At 36.8% G+C, this 22500-nt stretch overlaps 1 protein-coding gene across 1 annotated transcript in view; it reads left to right on the top strand.

The window, feature by feature from the left end:
* Positions 1–22500, top strand: part of LOC144970994 (histone-lysine N-methyltransferase MECOM-like) — a 216603-nt gene that overhangs the window by 159800 nt on the left and 34303 nt on the right. Inside the window, exon 6 of the mRNA XM_078911271.1 lies at positions 15299–15413. Coding sequence (XP_078767397.1) covers positions 15299–15413 — 115 coding nt within the window. The remainder of the gene's footprint in view (positions 1–15298; positions 15414–22500) is intronic.

The raw sequence follows: 22500 nt of genomic DNA, 5'->3' as shown, positions 1-22500 counted from the left end.
TTACGGATACAAATATACATCATAATACCTATACATATTTGACAATATTCTGTACCCGAGATGGTGTCAAGGCGCTACTCCATTCTATTACCAGACTAATTAACCCAATACACGTGTCATTCGAGTTTAAGCTATCTCAAAGTAGGACTGCCTTTTTTTTTTTTTTTAAAAAAAGGTTTTTTAAAAATTTACAAAATACCTAGATAGCTTTGAAGCCCTACTCTTGTCGATGGTAACAGCTCTCGGGTTAAAAACGGTAAAGTCTGCAATTAGACGATATTATGAAACAGGATGTGCATTGAACATTTTTTTTCTTTCTATAAAGTGATGCTAGGTTTTTGATGTAACAATACAACGTGCACATTAGAGAGCAGACATCATAAGAAAAGACAGAAGAACTTTATCCTATTGCTACAAATCTAGTACCACAACAATCTTGACTTACTTTAACCTAATTTAATGATCTTCAACACGGGAAAAGATGTTTCTTGGATGATATTTTATCTTCTTCTGATATAAATCTATGAGTTAAACCCACTTAAATTTAGTGGAAATTCGTTGAATTGAAAGAAATTAATTTAGTCTCGCCTTCAAGAGGTTAACCCACCAGCCAATCTCATATTGACTGTGTACAACGAAGAGTTCCAATAATTCGTGTTATTATTACTCTGTGTGGGAACGTCATCCTTTCCTGACAAATTACTCCATTCTTTTCTCTTTGCCCTGTCTCATTTCCTCTGATCATCGGTTCTAATGTTTGTGTGCACCCAGTGGAACTATTAACTATTATCTTCTCAGTAAATTTCTCGGTTCCCAGCTACCCTTTCCATTGGATCTTGTTTGCTTTGAACACAGCGTAGTCTTCACGTTCTAACAACACCAATATATTGGCGAGGTGCGAGGCAAACACGAACTGACAACACCACCACCACCAGCAGACTCAATCAAATTCATCTCAATGCCATCTACAAGTTTTTCAGAAGGGGGAGAATAAGGCTGTATTGACCTTTCGGTAACACTTTCCCACACCTACAAACAGCTAAAGGATCACGGTGACGTCATCATTATATCGTCAGTTTTGATTGGGTAACACTACAAGGTATTCTCTTTGCCCTCCTTCCTGTTTGAGCGCGCATGTCAACAAACCTCGGGATATTTTGGTAATAGAGAAAACATTTAAGAAAGGAAGACAAAACTTGTACCCAGTATCTTTTTTTTTTTTTTCACGGGTCTTCTTACGTCCTATTGTGTCGGAACACCATGGGCAAGCAATTTGTTATGATTCCTTAACAATAAGAACAACTGAAACGTCCGCCCCGCCTTCCTTCAAACTGTCCAAAGGAAGTTGATATGAGAAGAATGGTGTGAATGTTGATACATTCTCCCGACACATCGAAATATAACTGACCGTTTTGTCTACTACCCTTCAAAGAAGATCGACCGCCGCATATATAATTTTTCTTCTTCATCAAGTAACAGAAACTAATAGATGAAGCATGCCCGCTATTTATATATGTAAACTTTTCGTGGTTTTAGCATTATAATTCAAGCCATACTGCTTAGATTTTGACAGCAATCGATGAAAAGATTAGTCAAACAACAACAAAGCCACTATTATTGTGCCTTTACTTTATTGAGAGATCTCCATTCGATCATTTTTCAACAGTAGCTCAATCAAGCTGTACTTCAAAATGGCATTCCATGCCTCCAAGCTGGAGGAGAGTATAGGGCGAGAGGTGGTTACAATACACTCAATTAGCCTTCAAATACTTGGAAAGTCTCCATCATTTCATCGTCTTGAAGTACATATACAGAAGTCTCTGCCATTTCTATGGACACCAAACCAATTCTTGTTTATAGACACTATTTTGGTGTGACTAAAGAACCCGTCAATGCGTCATGTCAATGGGAGGTAAGTGTGAAGCCGGTGGCAAAATGGACACCTGCTCCCGTCCTTTCTTCTAAAGTACTGTAGTATATTGTATAGGTACATGAGATTAGCTACCAAATCGCCTGACAATGATGTTACTTCCTTTCAAAATAGCCACCAACAAATTATTCCCCCTTGTGTGTTTGGTTCATTTCAATGAGCCTCTTTACTTAAGCTATCTAATTCGAGCAGAAAGTAGGGAAGATTTGTAAAAAAAAAAAAAAAATAAATGGGGTACAATTTGAATCTCAGTCTGACGATAACAGGACTTGCCCAGGTTTTTGCCCCGACAGGGGATGCGGGTTGACATTTTAGACGAATAAATAGGATTCATCGTCTCAAATCAGTGTAATATAGATAGAGATAGACTACTCCCTATAAAAAATGAATTTAGAATGGAAACGATAAGAAATACGAAGTTTGAGTGTTTACTTATTTTAAAAATTTTATTTTATTATTTTTGTTGTTGTTTGTTGTTTGTTTTGTTATTGTTTTATTTTCTCAATATACGAAATTGTATATTATATTCCCCCATAATAAGGAATAGAAATTTGTCCCCCGCGTTTTATAATGTTATTTGCAGCTATAAATTCAATGTTCAGTTAGAAGTTTATCCCGACATAATGGTGTTCTGAGGCGTTGAATTACATATCACAAGTTAACTAGAAGCTAACTGAGATGACAATGTTTTGTTCTCTTTTCTAGGCCAGGAGATGTTGCCGTCTTCAGTTGTTTAAGTTCGATTCAGTCAATTTTCTTTCTCTTGATTCTTTATGACATTGTCTAATTTCACCAAAATTTTCATGCCAACTTCACAGGGCTCCTCCTAATAGATATCAATACCTGACATTTATTATTTGTATGTCAAAGAGTTGAGAAGGTTGGTCTGTTCTCAACAGAGTTGTCAGGGGGGAGTCAAAGGGTAGGTGGTACATAACAACACTCTTTGTCGTGGCGTAGGGGAGGGACCTCCCATTTAATTTACCCACGCACTCGGTAACCCCAAAACGCATCTTCCCGGGTATTGGGGAATCCCCGTTAAAAAAAGACAACCGCAGCAACGGTCTGGTAGGGCGAGAGACGCTTCGCTGCTTTTGGTGCCCGTAAAAGAAGAATGTGTTTAACACACACACACATACACACACAGTACACGATATTTCTAGCCATATTAGCAATCACTTTTACAATGATTACAATGAAATTAATAATATCAGCTCTGTTGGATCTCTTAGTCTAGGAGATTTGAGACAGTCGGCGGGGTCTAACTTTAATAGTTATCAATGGAATTAATGCTATGACAATGTACAATGTACCCGATCATCGGGGTTATCTGATTGCGAGGCGCGAGTTGCTTTGCTTCCAGTTGTCATCGTTAGCAGTGTCAGAATTCATTTCATTGTGAATGGGGCAAATTATTGCCATTCTCCGGATGGTTCGAAGTTCGAATTGGTGCGTTTTCTACTGTGCCCTGACATAATGGCTTTTTTTTTTTTTTTTCAATTTGGCCAAAAAAAACAACTTTTAATTCTCAGGTCGTCGATTTAAATGACCCCAAACTTGTCCAACTTTTTAAAGAAGAAATCTGGTATTATTTTTGATTTGGTTTTTTTTTTTTAAAGTTGTGGTGGGGAGGGTGGGGGGGGGGGGGGTTGGTTTTTTTTTTTTTTTGTTTTTTAATTGTTTTTTTTTTTTTTTTTTGCGTATTTTGTTGTTGTTTTTTTTTTTTTTTGGTTTATTTGTCTCTTTGGTTTTTTTAAATTACAATTTGAGGATCAAGTAATCGAATTATGAATGAGGTCACCGTAATTGATTTTGTGTGTATGTGTGTGTATGAGTATGTGTGTGTGTGTGTGTGTGTGTGTGTGGAAAGGGGGGGGGGATGGAGCAAAACCGTGGAAGGGTGTTTTGTCAGTGTACTTCATACAGATTTGCGATGGCTTAGTCGGCATAGATTATTTATTAAAATTCGTTTAATCCAAACTTAGTGGACTGGAATAAATAGCATGCGACGAGTTTTTGATGGTGATGAAGAGAAAGACATGATAGAATTCAATGCCTGGGCATTTTGGTAGTATGGTATTTAAAGAATTTTATATGAGGGCAGACAACGCCCATGAAGAGGTCTGGATTAGTAAGAATACTTTTAGAGATTTTATATTAAGCATAGTTCGCGTGCTCAAAGCGCTTCATTAAAAGGTCTCAGGCAGGTTCTCAGGCCAACTGCGGCGTTTAACATGTAGGACGAGATAATATGACGACTGTAGGGCGGTTATCACATTTCTTTTTCTTGACTGAGATAACGTGGTTAACTGGCCAAGAATATTTACACCTGAGTGTGATGAGATAATGTGAGTAAAGAACATTTTCCAATTCCAAGGGATCGAGTTAGCGACACCCAGAGCAGGACTCGAACCAGAGACCTACCGATTCGATAGGGATTTTAATATAATTTTAATATTTAAAAAAATCTCCACAAAAATTCACCGAGGTAGACCAGGGCCCCCAGAGACAAATTAGAGCGTATCGTAAGTTAAAATGATTAGTCGTGTACTAAATATACTCCACTGACTGTAAACGTGTTCTACAAAGCCTTATAGTGTTTCTTCCATTGTCTGGCCATCATTCACATCTTTGGATGAATAACATGCGACATTGCAGTGTGAACACCTTTCAATGTGCTCTCTCTTGTTCTTGGTCAGTTTGGAAACAATGGTCACTCACACCTCTTGTATGGTCATTGTAGCGGTTAGAAAAACACACATGGAGCCCGAGGTGTGACGAATATGGGATAAAGTGACAATTTTTTTTGGTTTCAATTTCAGTATCATTGTGATCACTGTCCTAAAGTTAGATTGCTCCATACACGTGCAACGTTCTGAAAATATAAACGTTATAATATACATAATAATATTATGAAGGATGTCCTATCAAAAAGGTGGCTAGGAATTGTTACTCAACGTTTAACGCAACAAAAATTGAGATATTCCCGGGTCAGTGAGCCTCACAACTCTAAAGTATAAAGTATTTATTTATTCATATATAGATTTAATTATTCATTTATTTATTTAGAAACAAATACAGCAAAGAGAAGACGCGAAACAAAAGCATGAACGAAAAGATAAACTCCACCCCCCCCCCCCCCCCCCCCCAAATGAAAAAAATAAAAAGACAAACAAAAACAAAGAAAAAAAATGAAAAGAAAAGAAACAGACAAGAACTGAAAATAAAAACAAGCAATTTTTCCCACGAATTTCATTTATCTCTACTGTGCCTATAATATAAATGTTTAAAGTAGCAAAAAACAAAACTAAGGCAAAACAAACAAAAATAAACAAAATAACACAACACACACATACACACACACACTCTCTCTCTCACACAAACATACACACACACACATACACACACACACACAACAGTTTTGCTGGTTTTCCCTTGCTGTTGATAACTAACTGGGCTCCAAGAAGATCACCAAGGGTGTGAAATCTTTTCTCTCGCTTTAATATCGTAATTATCTATAATTCTTTGGAATCGTAGTTTTCTTTTCGGTCCGTCAACCACGACTTAATAGACCAACCTCAAATCACTAAACAACTCTAGATACTCCTAGACACCGACAAAAAACATTTCATCACTTTCCTTTGCAAAATTGTAGATACACATAATATATGATATATATTACATCATAATATCATTTTGATGCATAAAGGTGATTTTTCTCCCTCTCCCTCTCTCTCCCTCTCTCTCTCTCTCTCTCTCTCTCTCTCTCTCTCTCCCTCCCCCCTCTCTCTCTCTTTCTCTCTCTCTCTCTCCCTCCCCCACCTCCCTCCCCCCCCCCCCCCCACTGTGCCACAACCTCTAAAAAAAAGTCTGAAACCGTGACTTCAAAAAAGGTCTGACGTTTTAGACAATCTGGTAAATTGAGGGTCATCTAAATTCATCGATATAATATGAAATAAATAACAATGTGAAATCGAATGTCAGCTCAAATTCAATTACGAAAACAGATAATTTAAATTAATTAATCGTAATTAAATTGAAGCTTACATTCAATTTCACATTGTTATTTTTTTTCTTGGAGCTTCGAGAAGCAAAATTTAGATGTCTACATTACTCGATATAATAATATGGTTCATTAACTAAAACTAAAAGGTGTTTTTCTTACAACATAATGCTATAAATTGTTCCTGCTCGTCTTTGGGTTAAATCAGTGAAGCCCCATTAATTCCCTAAACCCATTGCGTACAACACCTCAAGACAGTAAAGCTTTTTTTTTTTTCTTCTCTTTTCTTCTTCTTTTGAAATGGATGAGAGTTAAAAACTTTGAAGACTAACCTCGATGTCTTTTGAATCAACCCATGTTTCATTCCACTCGGTGTATAGTAAACTATGTACTACTATATTATTATGTTAATGTCGATCATTTTAAAAAATATTTTTCATTCAATGTCCTCTTTAATTATTATCAATTCATACAGTCAAAGTGGCGGTGGAGTGTTTTCGTGAACAAAATGTTGGTGTTACTGTATAGTCAGAAGTAGTTGTAGAACATTCAGTAATAACAGCAGTAAGAGAATGAAGTTTATGCCCTCTGGCAAGAAAACATTTAGATGTTGGGTTTTTTTCTACTCTTTAACCCTACTTATCCTTAGAATGAATCGTGGTTTTATAAATCTTTCGGGAACTACTAAAGTCCCTCTTCTCTCATTTATGTATTGTTCACTGGAATCTTGTCAAAAAGACGTTGACACAATTGAATCGAGGAAGTGAAGGACTTCGTCATTAAACGAGACACACACAAAAAATGACGAGCTCTAGATGTTCCTTTTGTCACGGAATGTTGTTGTACCGTAATTTAATGGATGTTTTGAGATAAAAGAAAATAATGATGATTGAGCTTTGATATAGAGAAATATCTTCTTCGTGAGCTCAAAACGGGGGCGAAGGAGATAAAAATGGATGGCATGTCCTGATTTTGTAGAAAATATTTAAACAATAACGTACCTATTAATTGTGGTCAATAATGTTCATCTTATTTTACAAATAGGTATAAATAGATAAATAAATAAATAGATAAATAAATAAATAAATAAATAAATAAATAAATAAATAAATAAATAAATAAATAAATAAATAAATAAATTAATTAAATAATTCATTAATTAATAAGTCTACATTAATCTTTTGAAAAAGAGAACATGCACTAAAGACAATGAATCTGAAGAAAGTCTGGGAGTCGCAGGTAGATGAAAAATACCCACCGTCGACGATCAACTTGTCCTATCATTAAGTATTGATTACATGAAAGCTGTAGCACCACACAACACACCTAGGATTAGCAAGAGCTTATGGGTGGTTTGTCTGTTTACAGCTAAGATTCGGGTATATTACATCCCGCCCGATCTGCTTGCCCAACGCCCGTGGGTCCTTTATTTGGGGTGACCGACAGAGGGCTCAGCCGTTTCTCCATCTATCACGAGCAAATATCCCATGTATTTGTCGAAACGATTCAATTGTAATCTAGGCTATCATGGGGATACTCTTAGTGGGCGCTGGTTGCAATGCATTCGAATGGGAAAGGCAAAGTAAGTAAGTCACAATATGTGCAAGATGTAAAATTAAATAAACGTTGAAAACTGATAACTCATGAAAAGTTAGGTTTCCGTGAATTGTTATAATGATTTATCACAAACATCAATATCACACTATTAAAATGCAAATATTGTTATGTAAGTGAGCCCTATTTGTAATGCCTACAAATGCTCACAAAGCTCGTTAAGTCTTTGATTTAGCAAGACTTGCGGTTACTTTAGAAACTGAGACAACCCGAAAACTCACACTGTCTAAATAAAACTGTAGGTGACCAGGGGATTGAGATAAAAAATATAAGAACTTCTTTTGATTTATCGTTTATTTATTTATTTGTTGATTCATTTATATTTATTATTTATTTATCTATCTTTTTTAATTTATTTATTTAGCTATGTATTAATTTATCTTTTCTTTATTTCATTCATTTCATCATCATCATCATCATCATCATCATCATCATCATCATCATCATCATCATCATCGTCATCATCATTATCATCATCGTCGTCATCGTCGTCATCATCATCACAATCCTCATCACTACCACTCGACGTGTACATATTTCAGGTCTGATAACCGAACGCAATTATAGGCTTGATTTAACCTTGTTGTAATGGACAATATTTTGCGTTGGTTTGAGAGTATTTCCAATACAACGATTAGCCCATAATAATGTAAGGTTATCTGACCTGCAAATAAGCACACGTAGCTTCCAATCTACATTCGTTGAAAGTGAGAAGAAGTTCCATACCACATCTCAAATTGTTGAAATTCGTTGACTAATCTTAGACGTTGTCAAAGTCAAATATGAGAAGTTTGAAACGTGTGAAATAGAAACCATGTTATCATATCTCAATGTTTCACAGCTGGGATAAGCTTGTAAACAATATCTTTCTGAAGAGGCGGGTAGATTACCTTTGAAGTACGAGCGGCGGATTAGTCAAGGTGACGTTGGCAATAAGATCCCTGGACTATTTTATTTTTGACTTAGTAGAGTCATGATACGTGTATTGTAAAGTCTTGATCGAAATGACGTTGACAAATAGATAGTCATAACTGAAATCAAAAGGAGTGTAGATCTATAGTAAAATTCGGTTGGACTTACAAATAAACAAAAGTTAGAGGGGTTTAAATGTTGCTTTATGAGTACCGTGGTATTTGTGTAATATGGAACATACTATTTTCACTCTTGAACCCTCCAAAGCTTACCATTCTCTATACTCTATATACCTGTCTTTTTCTCTCTCTATTTTTTTTTCTTCCCTTTCTTTCTTTCTTTATCTATCTATCTATCTATCTATCTATCTATCTATCTATCTATCTATCTATCTATCTATCTATCTATCTATCTATCTATCTATCTATCTATCTATCTATCTATCTATCTATCTATCTATCTATCTATCTATCTATCAAATTTATATATATATATATATATATATATATATATATATATATATATATATATATATCTACCCATCTATCTAACCATCTATCTATCTATCAATCTATCTACTTTTAAAAACCCTTTCTTCAAAGACTCCTCCTCTCCTTCCTCCTCACTTTCTTCTTCTTCTTCTTCTTCTTCTTCTTCTTCTTCTTCTTCTTCTTCTTCTTCTTCTTCTTCTTCTTCTTCTTCTTCTTCTTCTTCTTCTTCTCCAGTATCATCATCATCATCATCATCATCATCATCATCATCATCATCATCATCAACAACAACAATAGCAACAACAAACAAAACCGTGATACATTTTTTTGTTGAAGTATTGAAATTGACGGAGGCTGGCAAGAAGAATAATAGGGAGGGTGTCGGGTGTCCAAGTGGCACGACTGATGAAGATTGTGTGAATTGTGATTACTGCTCATTGTTCCGTGGAGGGGTTGGATGGATGGCAGTCAATATAGTCCTATAATTTATTGGGAATCGATCACCGATGAATTGGCGGCGGCCGATTTGACGGGGGCGGATGTGGCTCTTTCCGCTCTAAGCTATTGCAGGGGCTGGCGTGGTTGTGTGGTGTTGCTGGAGATGGGGGTAGGGGGGGGGGGGGGGGGGGGGGAGTGAGTTGCTGAAGCTGTCAATAAAGGCTTGATGTGGTATGTGTGCTATATTCTGGAATTATTAATTTGTGGTGGTGGGTTGAATGGATACTATAGGTGGATGGTAGGATGAATCGTGGAACGGAGGGGGGGGGGGGGGGGGGGGGGGGGGGGGGGGGGGGGGGGGGGGGGGGGGGGGGGGGGGGGGAATGATGGAAGGGATGGATTGATGGAATGATGGATAGGTGGATGTATTGATGGATAGGTGGATGTATTGATGGCTAGGTGGATGGAGTGATGGATGGGTAGATGGATAGATGAATGGAATGATGAATCGCATGGGTAGATGGATGGATAGATGGACGAATGAATAGAATGATGAATTGTATGTGTGGAATGATGGAGGGATGGAATAATGGATGGGTGGATAGATGGATGGATGGATGCTCTGTTGGGTGGATGGGTGAATGGAAAGATGGATGAATGGATGGAATAATGGGTGGATGTATGAATGAGTGGAATGAAGGGAGGATGGACTGATGGACAGATGGATGGGTGAATGAGTGAATGAGTGAATAGGTGAATGGGTGAAAGGAGTAATGGATGGGTTGAATTGTAAAAATAGATATATGGATGAATGAATAGAGGGATGAATGGCTGGATAAAAATGGATGTGAATGTGTGCTTCGTAGAAGATGGAGTAAAGAAGGAAGAAAAGGAGTAGGAGGAGGAGGAGGAGGAGGAGGAGGAGGAGGAGGAGGAGGGGAGGAAGAAGTGAAGGAGGCGGAGGAGGAGGAGGAGGAGGAGGAGGAGGGTAGGAAGAAGAGAAGGAGGTGGAGGAGGAGGAGGAAGAGAAGAGGATGATAAGGATTGTAGGAAGAGAGAGAGAGAGAGAGAGAGAGAGAGAGAGAGAGAGAGAGAGAGAGAGAGAGAGAGAGAGAGAGAGAGAGAGAGAGAGAGACAGTGATGCAACTGATAATATCTAATCGACTTATCGACACGGGAATTTGATTACCGAAACTAATAAATCGAAACTGGAATATCGAACCATTTGATCTGATACATTGTTCCAAGGGAGATAATCGATGATTGTCGATCATCATTTCCATCTATCTATTTAATGAATTCCAAGAGGCTGAAAGCTTTAAAACGCCGTGACAAGCGACACAGGACATCGCAAGTAGCGTGACATCCTTCATAAACAATGACACATGATTTTTAACGACACCGATGTGTCATTGTGTGGTGACATTGTTTTACAGGCTCAATATATCGATCGATTTGTATATTCTATCGATTAAATCGAATCAAGAACCATGACAATAATGTAAGCCTGGACCGTGACTAATTTTGGTTCATCGTCAAAATCGATTCTCACAATGGACTCGACTATTGTTGAAATTATGCGCATTCTGTACAACCTTGTACTCTTGGAGAAGAAGATAAAAATATTATGTTGTTGCTTTCATTCAGTAAAACTTGTTTCGACATAATCTTAACGGGTTTTTTTTTTTATCGTTAAAGTGAGCTTTTATATAGAGTTCTGTCCACTAAATATGCTCAAAGCGCTTAACGTCGGCCCCAAGTCAATAGGAATTCTTAATATATATAAACTCCTCAAGGAGCGATTGTATTTTTTTAGACAGTGAAAACACTGATGCAGCTTATTTCACTGTACAGTTAAGAATGTGAGCAAAGAGCAATCTCCAAAGACTGCACTTTGTGTCGCAAACGCTCACGAATGGAACGCAAGCAAGCTCACAATTTTCACCTTCATCATGATACTCTTGCTATATATTTATACGGAACACGTTTAGGAAGATGACGGTGGCGAATGGAACGGAATGGATCTCACAATAATTCGACTTTATCATAATAGGATTCAAAATAGTCTGATGTCACGTCCGCCCAGCAACAAGCAGCTTGGTTCTAAACAAAGAAAATCGGTACTTTTTATTCTTCATGCTGGCTAGAACGTTTTAACATGTCATGTGATCAAAATGTATAAAAGTCAAAACATCAGATTTAAAATGCTTTTCTCCTTTAGATACACCTTTATGCTCGTCAGAGAATTATTTCATAAGGGCGTCCACCATTGTTCCGATAGTTTAGAACCAGTTACTGAGTTACTATTCCAACTGTAGTATATTAATATAGATAGTTCGAAGATGACGTCACTCAGATCTTTGTTATTGTTTTTTGCCATCCGCGTTTATGAGTAATGCTCACTGAACTGTATTAACCTGACTATAAACGTTCATGGACACACACAGTTTTGTGTGTTGGTCCGTTATACTTCCGGATGGCAATGTTATGAGCTTCTTAGCCAAGCGCATACTATCTATACAGAACACTGCGAAGACAACGGTCAGGAATGGAACGCAGCCAAACTCAGAAGCTGCTAGCAAACTCACAATTTGCCTTCATCATAATACTCATGCTATATTATTATATTATTATATTATTAAACGGAGCACGCAAAAGATGGCGGTCGTGTAGTTTTATTGATACAGCTGCTCCGATCACAAAAGCACATGAGATAATCATGAAGGATATTGTTTATTCTTAGATATGTCCACATTGAATAGGACGATCAGGAGCCCGTATCTGTAATCGGATTAGCTCTGTCATCTCATTATCGCCATCAAAGGCAAGGATTTATGTCTATCGACGACGAGCCGTCGAACATCTTGTGGTCGTTTGAGTACACATTTTATTATCATGGATTATGGGATGAAATTTATTATGAATACAGATCACAGTCGTGCATGCACGATAAATAAACTGTTACTCACACTAGAGTAGAGAGTATTGGGTTTTATAATATCGTAAGGAGCTGCCTGCCTGAAGCTGGGGAACTGTAAAACATACGATCGAATAAAACTATAGATAGAATGCGCTTGGCCAAGGAGTTCACAACATTGCCATCCGGAAGTAGGATGGACCAACACACAAACTCTGTGTAACCATGAACTTTTATAGTCTGGTTAATACAGTTTAGTGAGAACAACTCACAAACGCGGATGGCAAAAACAATAACAAAGGCCTGAGTGACGTCATCTGCATACTATTTATACAAACAATTCACGTTTTGGGTGAATGTCCTTCATTCTCAAGAATAAAGAAACGACGAAGACAGATACAAATAGAATAAGTGTAATAGATGTTGTAATGCACGTTGAAAAAGAATAATTGTGGATAAATTATGCTCACAGAAGAGATAGTATGCGTTTGGCGAAGAAGCTCATCATAACATTGCCATCCGGAAGTATAACGGACCAACACACAAAACTATGTGTAACCATGAACGTTTATAGTCTGGTTAATACAGTTTAGTGAGAATTACTCATAAACATGGATGGCAAAAAAAAAACAAAAAAACAAAACAATAACACTGGCCTGAGTGACGTCATCTTCGTTCTATCTATAAATGTTCATCTGATTGTAGCCCACGTTTACTTATAGATAGAATGGACTTGACGTCACTCGGGTCTTTGTTATTGTTTGTTTTTTTGGGGTTTTTTTTTTTTTTTTTTGCCATCCGCGTTCATGAGTAATTCTCACTAAACTGTATTAATCAGACTATTAACGTTCAAGGTTACACATAGTTTTGTGTGTTGGTCCGTTTTACTTCCGGATGGCAATGTTGTGAGCTTCTTAGCCAAGCGCACCCTATCTATAGCCTGACACGAAGACTTGTATTGTGACGTCATTTTTAGGTTAATACACCGTCTAGTGAGTTGTCGTTAGTAGTGCTCAAATAATTAAATGATCGTCATAATACCAGATCGAAGACTGACTCGCTGGGTCGCATTTGTCCTTACCGCATCCTATCCCAAAAAGGTATTAGCAGTACAGTAATGTTATAACACACGCGTTTAAAGTGTTGGTAAAAACTGATAATGAATACAGACAAACTTTTTGTATAGTATTTCATCGGTGTAAGAGTGTAAACTAAAGTCATATCAGCGTGTCTTTTCAGTCCTCACTCATTACCGATCACAATTCAATAAAATCGCCGACGAGGAACGAAGTGCGACAGCCAAAGAGGGGGAGGAGAGAGAGAGAGAGAGAGAGAGAGAGAGAGAGAGAAAGAGAGAGAGAGAGAGAGAGAGAGAGAGAGAGAGAGAGAGAGAGAGAGAGGAGGGGGAGTCAAACCAGTTGAAACTGCGATATATTATAATGGTGTTATTGAGTGGGTGGAGCTTAGTTTCTCCTTTGTTGAGTCATTTCGAGGTTTTTTATGACATGAATTCTCACCTGTCAGTCACTCTCACGGTGTGCACTTGTGACATAACACCCAGCACACAACAACACAATTACACAACACATATAACTTTTTACCACAGTATAATGTGTGAAGTGTTAGAGAAATATTAGGGAAAAATTATTAATATATATTTTGTTACAGTTACTGATTAATTCTGTTTATCGAAATTATACCTGAAAGAATTCGAGAAGTTTAATGGACTGAATATTTTTACATGGATAATATTTTGCCGACTTGTTTTTCTAAATCAACTTTGATGTGGATATCAGTGAAATATTATAATCGACAGTGACATTTTTGTTGTTGTTGCTATTCATTTTGTTTTGAGGTTGTTTATTTTTTTTTTTTTCATATTTCGTTTATTTTCGTAAAAGCTGTGATTTTTCCCCACTTGATTGTGTGTGATATCTAGTTAAATATTGTAATTAATTTTATTTGTATTGTGTTCATTGCATGGATTATTAATTCTTCCATCTACCTTAAAAAATGGTAAGCTTGATAAACCTTTCTTTTTACTTACTTCTCCGTTTTCGTGGTTTGAAGAAGAAGAAAGAAGTAATTATAATAGAGATGTTTACGGTAATAATAATAATAATAATAATAATAATAATAATAATAATAATAATAATAATAATAATAATAATAATAATAATAATAATAATATATGTAATAAAAACAATGATGATAACGATTATGATGATGAGAGCAATATTGATATGGAAAATACTCATATAAAAACACAAATATAAAAGAGATTTTGGTAGCGGATAGCTAGTAATACTATCCCCTTTACGCTATACCCTTGATTGGTCCAGGCGGTTGTTGTCTTGTGCGGTTCGAATCCTAATAGAATCACCGGAATTTTATCGTGTATGTGTGTGTGTGTGTGTGTGTGTGTGTGTGTGTGTGTGTGTATAACGTTAGTAGCTTTAATTATTGTTCTCTTTCGTGTAATCTAATCGTGGACGTATTTTAAATGAAGGAGTCACTTTTTAAGATAAGGTACTAAAACTGCACCAGAAGTGGCGTAAAATCAAAGCTGTTAATGTTCAATATTCTTTTACGTCTATTCGGGGTCCTGAAAGCTTATTTCGTTGTCTGGTCTTTCTATCCTCGCATGAGTAACTAACTGGGTAGCTGTATCTGTTTAATCTGTCGGAAAGTTCTTTGTAAAAGACTAGCGTCCCACTCGAATGATAGATAAGGAAAATGTTATTATCCTATAACGCTTTTATCCTTGCTATCTCAGCAGTGATCGGATTGCTGGGTATTTTTAGATCAGGCGGAGAGTAGTTTGGAAACACACACACACATACACACACACACACACACACACACACACAGAATAACGTCGCGCCTAAAGTATAGCAAGCAATGTTTACTATCGGTTTACTTTTTGAAGGACTCCCTTTTCTTTCATCCCAAATACCTCATGAGCCTTTTTTTTTTATCTTATGTTTTTGCAGGTATTCTACAAAGCTGTTCGAGATATTCACCCTGGAGAGGAGATGCTTCTGTACGCCCGTGAGGCTGTCTACCCAGAGCTGGAGCTGGAGACCCTGGCCAGGCACAACCTAACAGGTGAGAAGAAGATTTCAATACCATTATGTACTATACATCGTGTAAGGACCAACTCCATTGTTTGTTGTGAATGTCTTTGGAACTGGAAGTGTGGAGAGAGAGAGAGAGAGAGAGAGAGAGAGAGAGAGAGAGAGAGAGAGAGAGGGAGAGAGAGAGAGAGAGAGGGAGAGAGAGAATATGAGGTGTTGCAGTGACAAAGAAATCGGTTGAATTCTTCAAGACTGTAATATTTACTGAAAGAGCGTGCCGTATTATATGGCCATAATTTTATTTGCAATATATATCCAGCTGATGATTAATTTAATCTCACACCAGAAGATCAGGCACTGCTGCTAAGTTCTATTCCATTTGATAGGTGTCTAATTGTCAAATTGTTCATAAACGTGCAATGCAAATAGAATCATAAAAATGCCTCAATGTCTTTGTCTTGTGCACCAGGCAGTCATACATGACAACCGATAACCTGCATAATTAATCAATCATTGGCTGACCAATGTCCAGTCTTTGACATTATTACGATACCTACAAGCAGTGCAAACAATCTGGTTATATTTATCATATTTATTATATTCACGTGTCTTTGTAATTTGGAAAACATCAACTTCATGTCACCTGGACTTTGACATATCTCCTGTTGGATTTTATTTCTATTCTTATCTAACAAGGCAATTAAAAAAAAAGACGTGATTGAAAAAAGCGATTAGATCATTATATTTCTTGATCGGGGTATGTTTTAAAAACAATTCTTTAACATTCCTATCATATGAAAATTTAGTTAAACAGATTAGCTGAGCATACAGACTGTGTAACAAAAGTCTTATTAAACAAATAAATTTATTTTCTCCCTTACAAAGTAATAATGATAATAATGCTAAAAAAAAAAATACTGTTGATGATGATGATGATGATGATGATGATGATGATGATGATGATGATGATGATGATAATAATGACAATAATAATGATGATAATAATAATAATAATAATAATAATAATAATAATAATAATAATAATAATAATAATAATAATAATAATAATAATGATAATAATAATAATAATAATAGTGAAAGTAATAATAATAGTAATAATAATATCATAGCAATAGCATATTAAAAAAAACCCACAATATTCAAAGTTTGTTATAATTAAATGACATGTCAATTCTGAAAGCAGTCTAGTTCCAATTGAATGTCCGCAAATAACACATCATCATATCCCACAAGACCCTTTAAGACATCCCAAGACTTCGGGAGTATGTTGACCCTTAGGGAATTCTGTGTGTCAACCACTACGCCGCTTACTCGCTGTCACCCATAAACATATCCAGTATCCAGCCTCATTAGCATTCCCTTGTCTACAATATAAATCTTTAATCTTAATCCCTCATCTTGTGATCTTTACAAAATTAAAGCTCTATTCACTGGTAGCCCTCACCCCACTCTGTTTTAATCGTCCCCAGCTGCAGCCGTACACAAATCTGTATGCAACACCCTTCTTGCTTTTCATCATCTCTATGGTTTATCTTACCACCCCCTCTCTCTCTCTCTCTCTCTCTCTCTCTCTCTCTCACACACACACACACACACATGCACATACACTCGCTCTCTCTGCCTATCTATCTATCTATCTATTTATATATATATATATATATATATATATATATATATATATATATCCCTTTCTCCCTTTCTCTCACACTCGCTCTCTCTCTCTCTCTCTCTCTCCCTCTCTCTCTCTCTCTCTCTCTCTGTCTCATTCTCTCTGGATTATCTGCCATCAATGGAATAAATAACCACTAATCTGTCCACACCAGATACAAATAACACCGGCCAAATCGTCTTCTTGTCATTACTAAACATTATTCCCCCTTACCACAACTGAAATGACAAAATGACCAAGTTGAACGGAATGAATAAGGGCCTAATTAGCTGCCCACTGGGTTAACAAGGAGTTCAGACCTCGGGTACTTTACTTGTACTGCAGACTCTCTTTATATTTATATATATATATATATATATATATATATATATATATATATATATATATATATATAAACCCAACAAAATATACAAAGTAGCGGCATGGCTGATGAACATACTTTCTTTGTGACAAAACCACTGTCTAGTGCGAAGTGGGCAGGGTCAGAGGGGCAAATTGTCGATAAATTCAGATGTCGAGGGTTCGAATCTAGATAGAAAGACATGTACATAACCTCAATGACGATCATATTTCGGGATGGAAATCCCCCCCCCCCCCCCCCCCAAAAAAAAAAAAAAAATCATATTAAAAGCATATTTTGTTTTTGAAATGTGAGATTCTTCCATTTTCAAATGCTTTATTCTGTAAACACCCCCCCCCCCCCCTTTCCCCTTCCCCCATCTTTGTCTCTCCCCAACATTATCACCGCAATGTGTTGAAAGGACTTCGTCTGAAATTTCTAAAATTGTCCTTTATTGTATCATGTCAGATTCACGAAAAAACTATTTCACTCCCCTGCTGGTCATAATTCGGTCATTTGGTCAATTGGTCAGTTGGTCATTTTCACACGTTACGGAGTCTATTCAATCCAATCGTCATTAGGACTTTATTAAGTCCATGTGGTGTCTCCACTCCAATCAACAATCCACTTCATCGTCTCCCTAAGGTGTTGTATCGAGACCAGGTGGTTGTCCCCACCAGTTCGTTGTCCTGGGGTTTATTTTCAGTTTTCGGGATCCAAACTTACATCATTTTGATTCATTGAAAACAGACTCCACAACTGCACTATCCGACTGCGCACAATCCTTTGCAATGTCCATTTATTTATTTATGTATTTATTTGCCTATCTATTTTAAATAAATATAGTATATATATATATATATATATATATATATATATATATATATATATATATATATATTTACAATATAACATAATATTTGTTTATTTATCTATTTTTTAAACAGTAAAAGTGTACGGCCAAACTTGGTCCTTTGTACCTTAGACTGCGTAACTAAAAATGTAAGATTTCAGCGTAACTTACTAACTTACTAGCTATGTAAGATTTCAAAAGTTTGTTAAACAGAAACAGAATCCATTCATTGTAACATCCTTGCTTTTTAGCCAGATTCATCACCCCAGTTTAATTTTATTTATAATCCGGTATTTGTTTCAAACTCTCGTGATTTACCAATGCATTTCTCTAGCAACCTGTAACAACAACAGGCAGATTAAATGTTATAATAATATGGAAATTGGAAAATGGACGAGAAGATAAAAGAGGAAATTAAATGCGTTTTACATGGAATTGGAAAGACAATGCTATCAATAGAGCTTCCCTTTTGTACTCATCTCGGCGAAATCGCACCGCATTATAGCCGAGTCCAGGGCCGATAGTCGATACAGGAATGAAGAGGGACAACACAACCGGAAATGAATACGCCAATAATATCTCTTTTGTTCTCGCGCCATCTCGGGTTCTCTCTTTAAAAGTTGGATGTTGTAGTTTTAGTGATTTTATATTTAATCCTTTGTAGGTGGAATTCGATGTTATTCTAATCGAAATCTAAATTCATCGCGTCCCAAGTCTCTTCGTTGTTACTGCTTTCTTGGTATAAAACTAGGTGCACATTTTTGCAGGTCTGATAGCCAAACGCAATTATGGGCTTGATTTTTAAAATCTTGTAATGGACTATAATCGTATGCGTTGGTTTGAGAGTATTTCCATTACAATAATGAGCCAATAACCTGCAAATAATTATACGCCGGTACAAAAGTTTAGGTCTGTAGCAGCTATGGAAGATTTACAGGTAGACAAAATACTCACTAGTTCTACCCGCCAAAACAATCTTAACCAACACACACAATTAAGTGATACTAAGCTGCTAGAAGCCGTGGACTGTAAAAAGTAATAAATAAAGATGAATAACAGCTTTGATAAAGAACAATATACCAAGCACGGATTATTTCGGGCCCAAAACCCTTCTTCAGCGGATGACCAAAAAAAATATCAATAAATCACTTAAAATCCAGACACAATGAAGAGAAATAATAAGGCACGATTGTCCACAAGTAAAAGTATCTTGCTATTTCATTTTACTTATGTGTGATATTCATTAACGTTTATAGAGAGAACGAAATTGACGTCACTCAGCTCTCTGTTATTGTTTATCGCTAGCCTTTTTTTATGAGTAGTTCTCACTAAATTGTATCAGACTATAAACGTTTAAGGTTATACATAGTTTTGTGTGTTTGTGCGTCTTATCAGGCTGGCGGATGTTATGAGATTTTGGATAAACGGATAACATCAATAGTCTACAGGAGAGAATTTAGTGAGAACTTATCACCTTTATGGCTTTGTAAAAACAATAACAAAGATCTGAGTGATGACAGATTCTTTACTCTTTTAACTAGATCGATGATTAGAAAAATGAAATTTTCTCGCCGTGAAACGGTTAAAATATGGCTACTTTAATATAGAGTGATTCTGATATTTAAGACTAGGGCTAAACATCCAACTTTGGAATCTATTCATTTCATTCCTGATCTGTCTGCTTCCAGCTTTTTAAATGGGTTTTATCTCAGCGATATTGATCTTTATCTTGTGAGAGGGGAGGGGGTTGATGGGTGAGTGATATGAGGTGTGTGTGTGTGTGTGTGCCTGTGTGTGTCTGTGTGTGTGTGTGAGAGAGAGGGTAAAAGAAATTAAAATGTTGATGTGATGTATATGAATTGTACCAAACACACACACTCACACACACACACACACACACACACACACACACACACAACGTAGAGGGAGAGGAAAGGAGAAGAAGAAGAAGAAGAAGAAAAAGAAGAAGAAGAGATAAGGTTAGAAATGCTATTCAAACAGAACCGGGTCATTATTAGAGAGCTTCATTCATCACTGAAGAAGAGTCTGATTCAGACAAGCTCATATTCAAACTCCACTCATATGAAGGATAAGATTTTCTAAATCTCAGCATCGGTGCATGACGGTACACACGGCCATTGAACGGATCCACAATCCCCCTTGAGTAGATCAGACCATCATTTCCAGGAAAGATGAAAACATTCCCACGAGCCGGAAAAATCTTTTCGAGGCCCCCGCAGCAAGACAGCGGTGTCCTCCATTTTGTCAGAACGGAAGTTAGCCAAGGACACTTGTAATTTTGTCTGTCAATGACATTCTTAATCCTCAACGTTTCATCTCCCTCTTTAGAAAATAATTTGCCCTTTTGTTGTCTGTATCTGTCTAATTCTGCTGCAGTTTCATTTCTCAAGTGACCATTAATATGCACGCATTTTATTTGATGTGTATTTATGACAGTTACAAGACTTAGATTTCATTTTTCTGTGACGAAAGTGCTATCCTTGTACAATGGTCTTTGTTGCCTCTTTGTTAGATAAAATCCGCCCTAATTACGAGACATTGAGTTTCGTTTCATCTTCCATGATATATAATCTTTCAATTAATGTAACGCAATAAATAAACGATTGGATTAAATTGAAGAAAGCAAGATTCAAAACTACAGATTAACAATAACTAAACAAATCCGCAAAGCTCGAAGTGTCTTTTGTTCTCATGATATTTGTATCTTTTATAGCAATTACAATGAGAATCTAAAGACATTTTTGATCCAACTTAATCTTTTTAAATGTGTTGATAAATAAAAAATAGCACCCATAAAGAATACAAATTTCAATAGAGACTCATTAAGCTTTAAAAGGTGTCTATTATTATGTGCTATGAAAATTTGTCAATAAGATATGGGTAGGAGGCGACTTGTACCTACTTGCAGGTTTGATAACCCACATTGTTTTGGAGTGACGGATAGCTCTGACAGTATGTAGCGCTACGCTCTCCCCGGCCAGGCGGAGTTGTCGTAACAGTAAGGTCGCGGGTTCGAGGCCCCCATCGCCGCGAAATTTTTATTCTCTACTGACTTCAGACACTTTCCTGTTTCATCAGGCCCATAATTGCGTTTGGTCATCAGACCTGCTAATTTGTGCACCAAGGTGAGAAGGAATCCGAGATCGACGTGTCTCAACTCAGATTCGAACCTTGGACGAGCTCATGATAAAGAACGGTTTATTTTTAGGGCTGGTCCAGGTGTGTCGGGGATTTAGACAAATGTTACAAAGCATGTTGTAAACTTTATTCATGCTAAGCAGCTCGTCTGAGAACGTGAATGTCTAGTTTGTTGCATTTTCCAGGGTCGCGTTATTCCCTCCCATAAAGATGTCTTACGCAAGCTGCGAAAGGCTAGCCATCAACGGGGACACTGGGTGGTGGTTGCCTGATAGCTTTATTTCAAGGGGCCACATAGAGTGTGTCCAGATTGTCTCACACGTATTGTCTTTGGCTCTTTCTATCCCTGGAATGAGATACTCTTGCCACACAGGGAGAAAAACTATAAAGGGTTTTTATTAATCAGGTGCTTGGATAACAAATGACGAAAGGTGAAGACGCTTGTGGCTGATTTATTGGTTGCTTGTGTATTCACATAGAATACATTGTAAATATACACGCAATTTCAACCAAGAGAACATCGTTTGAATCTTAATAACAATCAGATATTCTCTGTGCTAATGATTGCTTCGAGTGAAACAGACACAGGTTATTTTTGGGGAAGGTGGGGTGGGGGGGGGGGGGGGGCTTTGTTGTATAAAGTTCACATCCTATTTTTATTTTCAAAATTAATATGTAGAACCAGTCTTTATATAGTCATCCTCGAGAACCATACGTTTATCCCGGTTTCTATAGCTTAAGATATATACAGTTGTATTTAATAGCTACCCTTTGGATAGTCCATCGCAAAGTGCTTTCCACTATATCGAAGCGACTCAGCTACTCAAATCACAGCCGTGTAAGGACTACCACTTATTTAAGAAACGACTCCAAGGCTACTTTCGATAATTATAACAAACCCCAAACTCGAACTCATGGCTAAATTATCAAACCAAATCGATGGTGATCCGGCTCACCGTTAGTTAGGATCATGAAATAGCAAAAAATAGATATATACCTTAATTGTCATTTTCCCACACCAACCCATACAAGAAATACAACACATTATGACAAAACAAAACAAATACACACACACA

The sequence above is a fragment of the Berghia stephanieae genome, chromosome 4 (genome assembly GCF_034508935.2).
Source record: "Berghia stephanieae isolate SIO BIC M18660-M18661 chromosome 4, UCSD_Bste_1.3, whole genome shotgun sequence".
Classification (NCBI taxonomy): domain Eukaryota; kingdom Metazoa; phylum Mollusca; class Gastropoda; order Nudibranchia; family Aeolidiidae; genus Berghia; species Berghia stephanieae.
The sequence above is the reverse complement of the archived record's forward strand: the minus strand, read 5'-3'. Positions and strand labels throughout refer to the sequence as shown.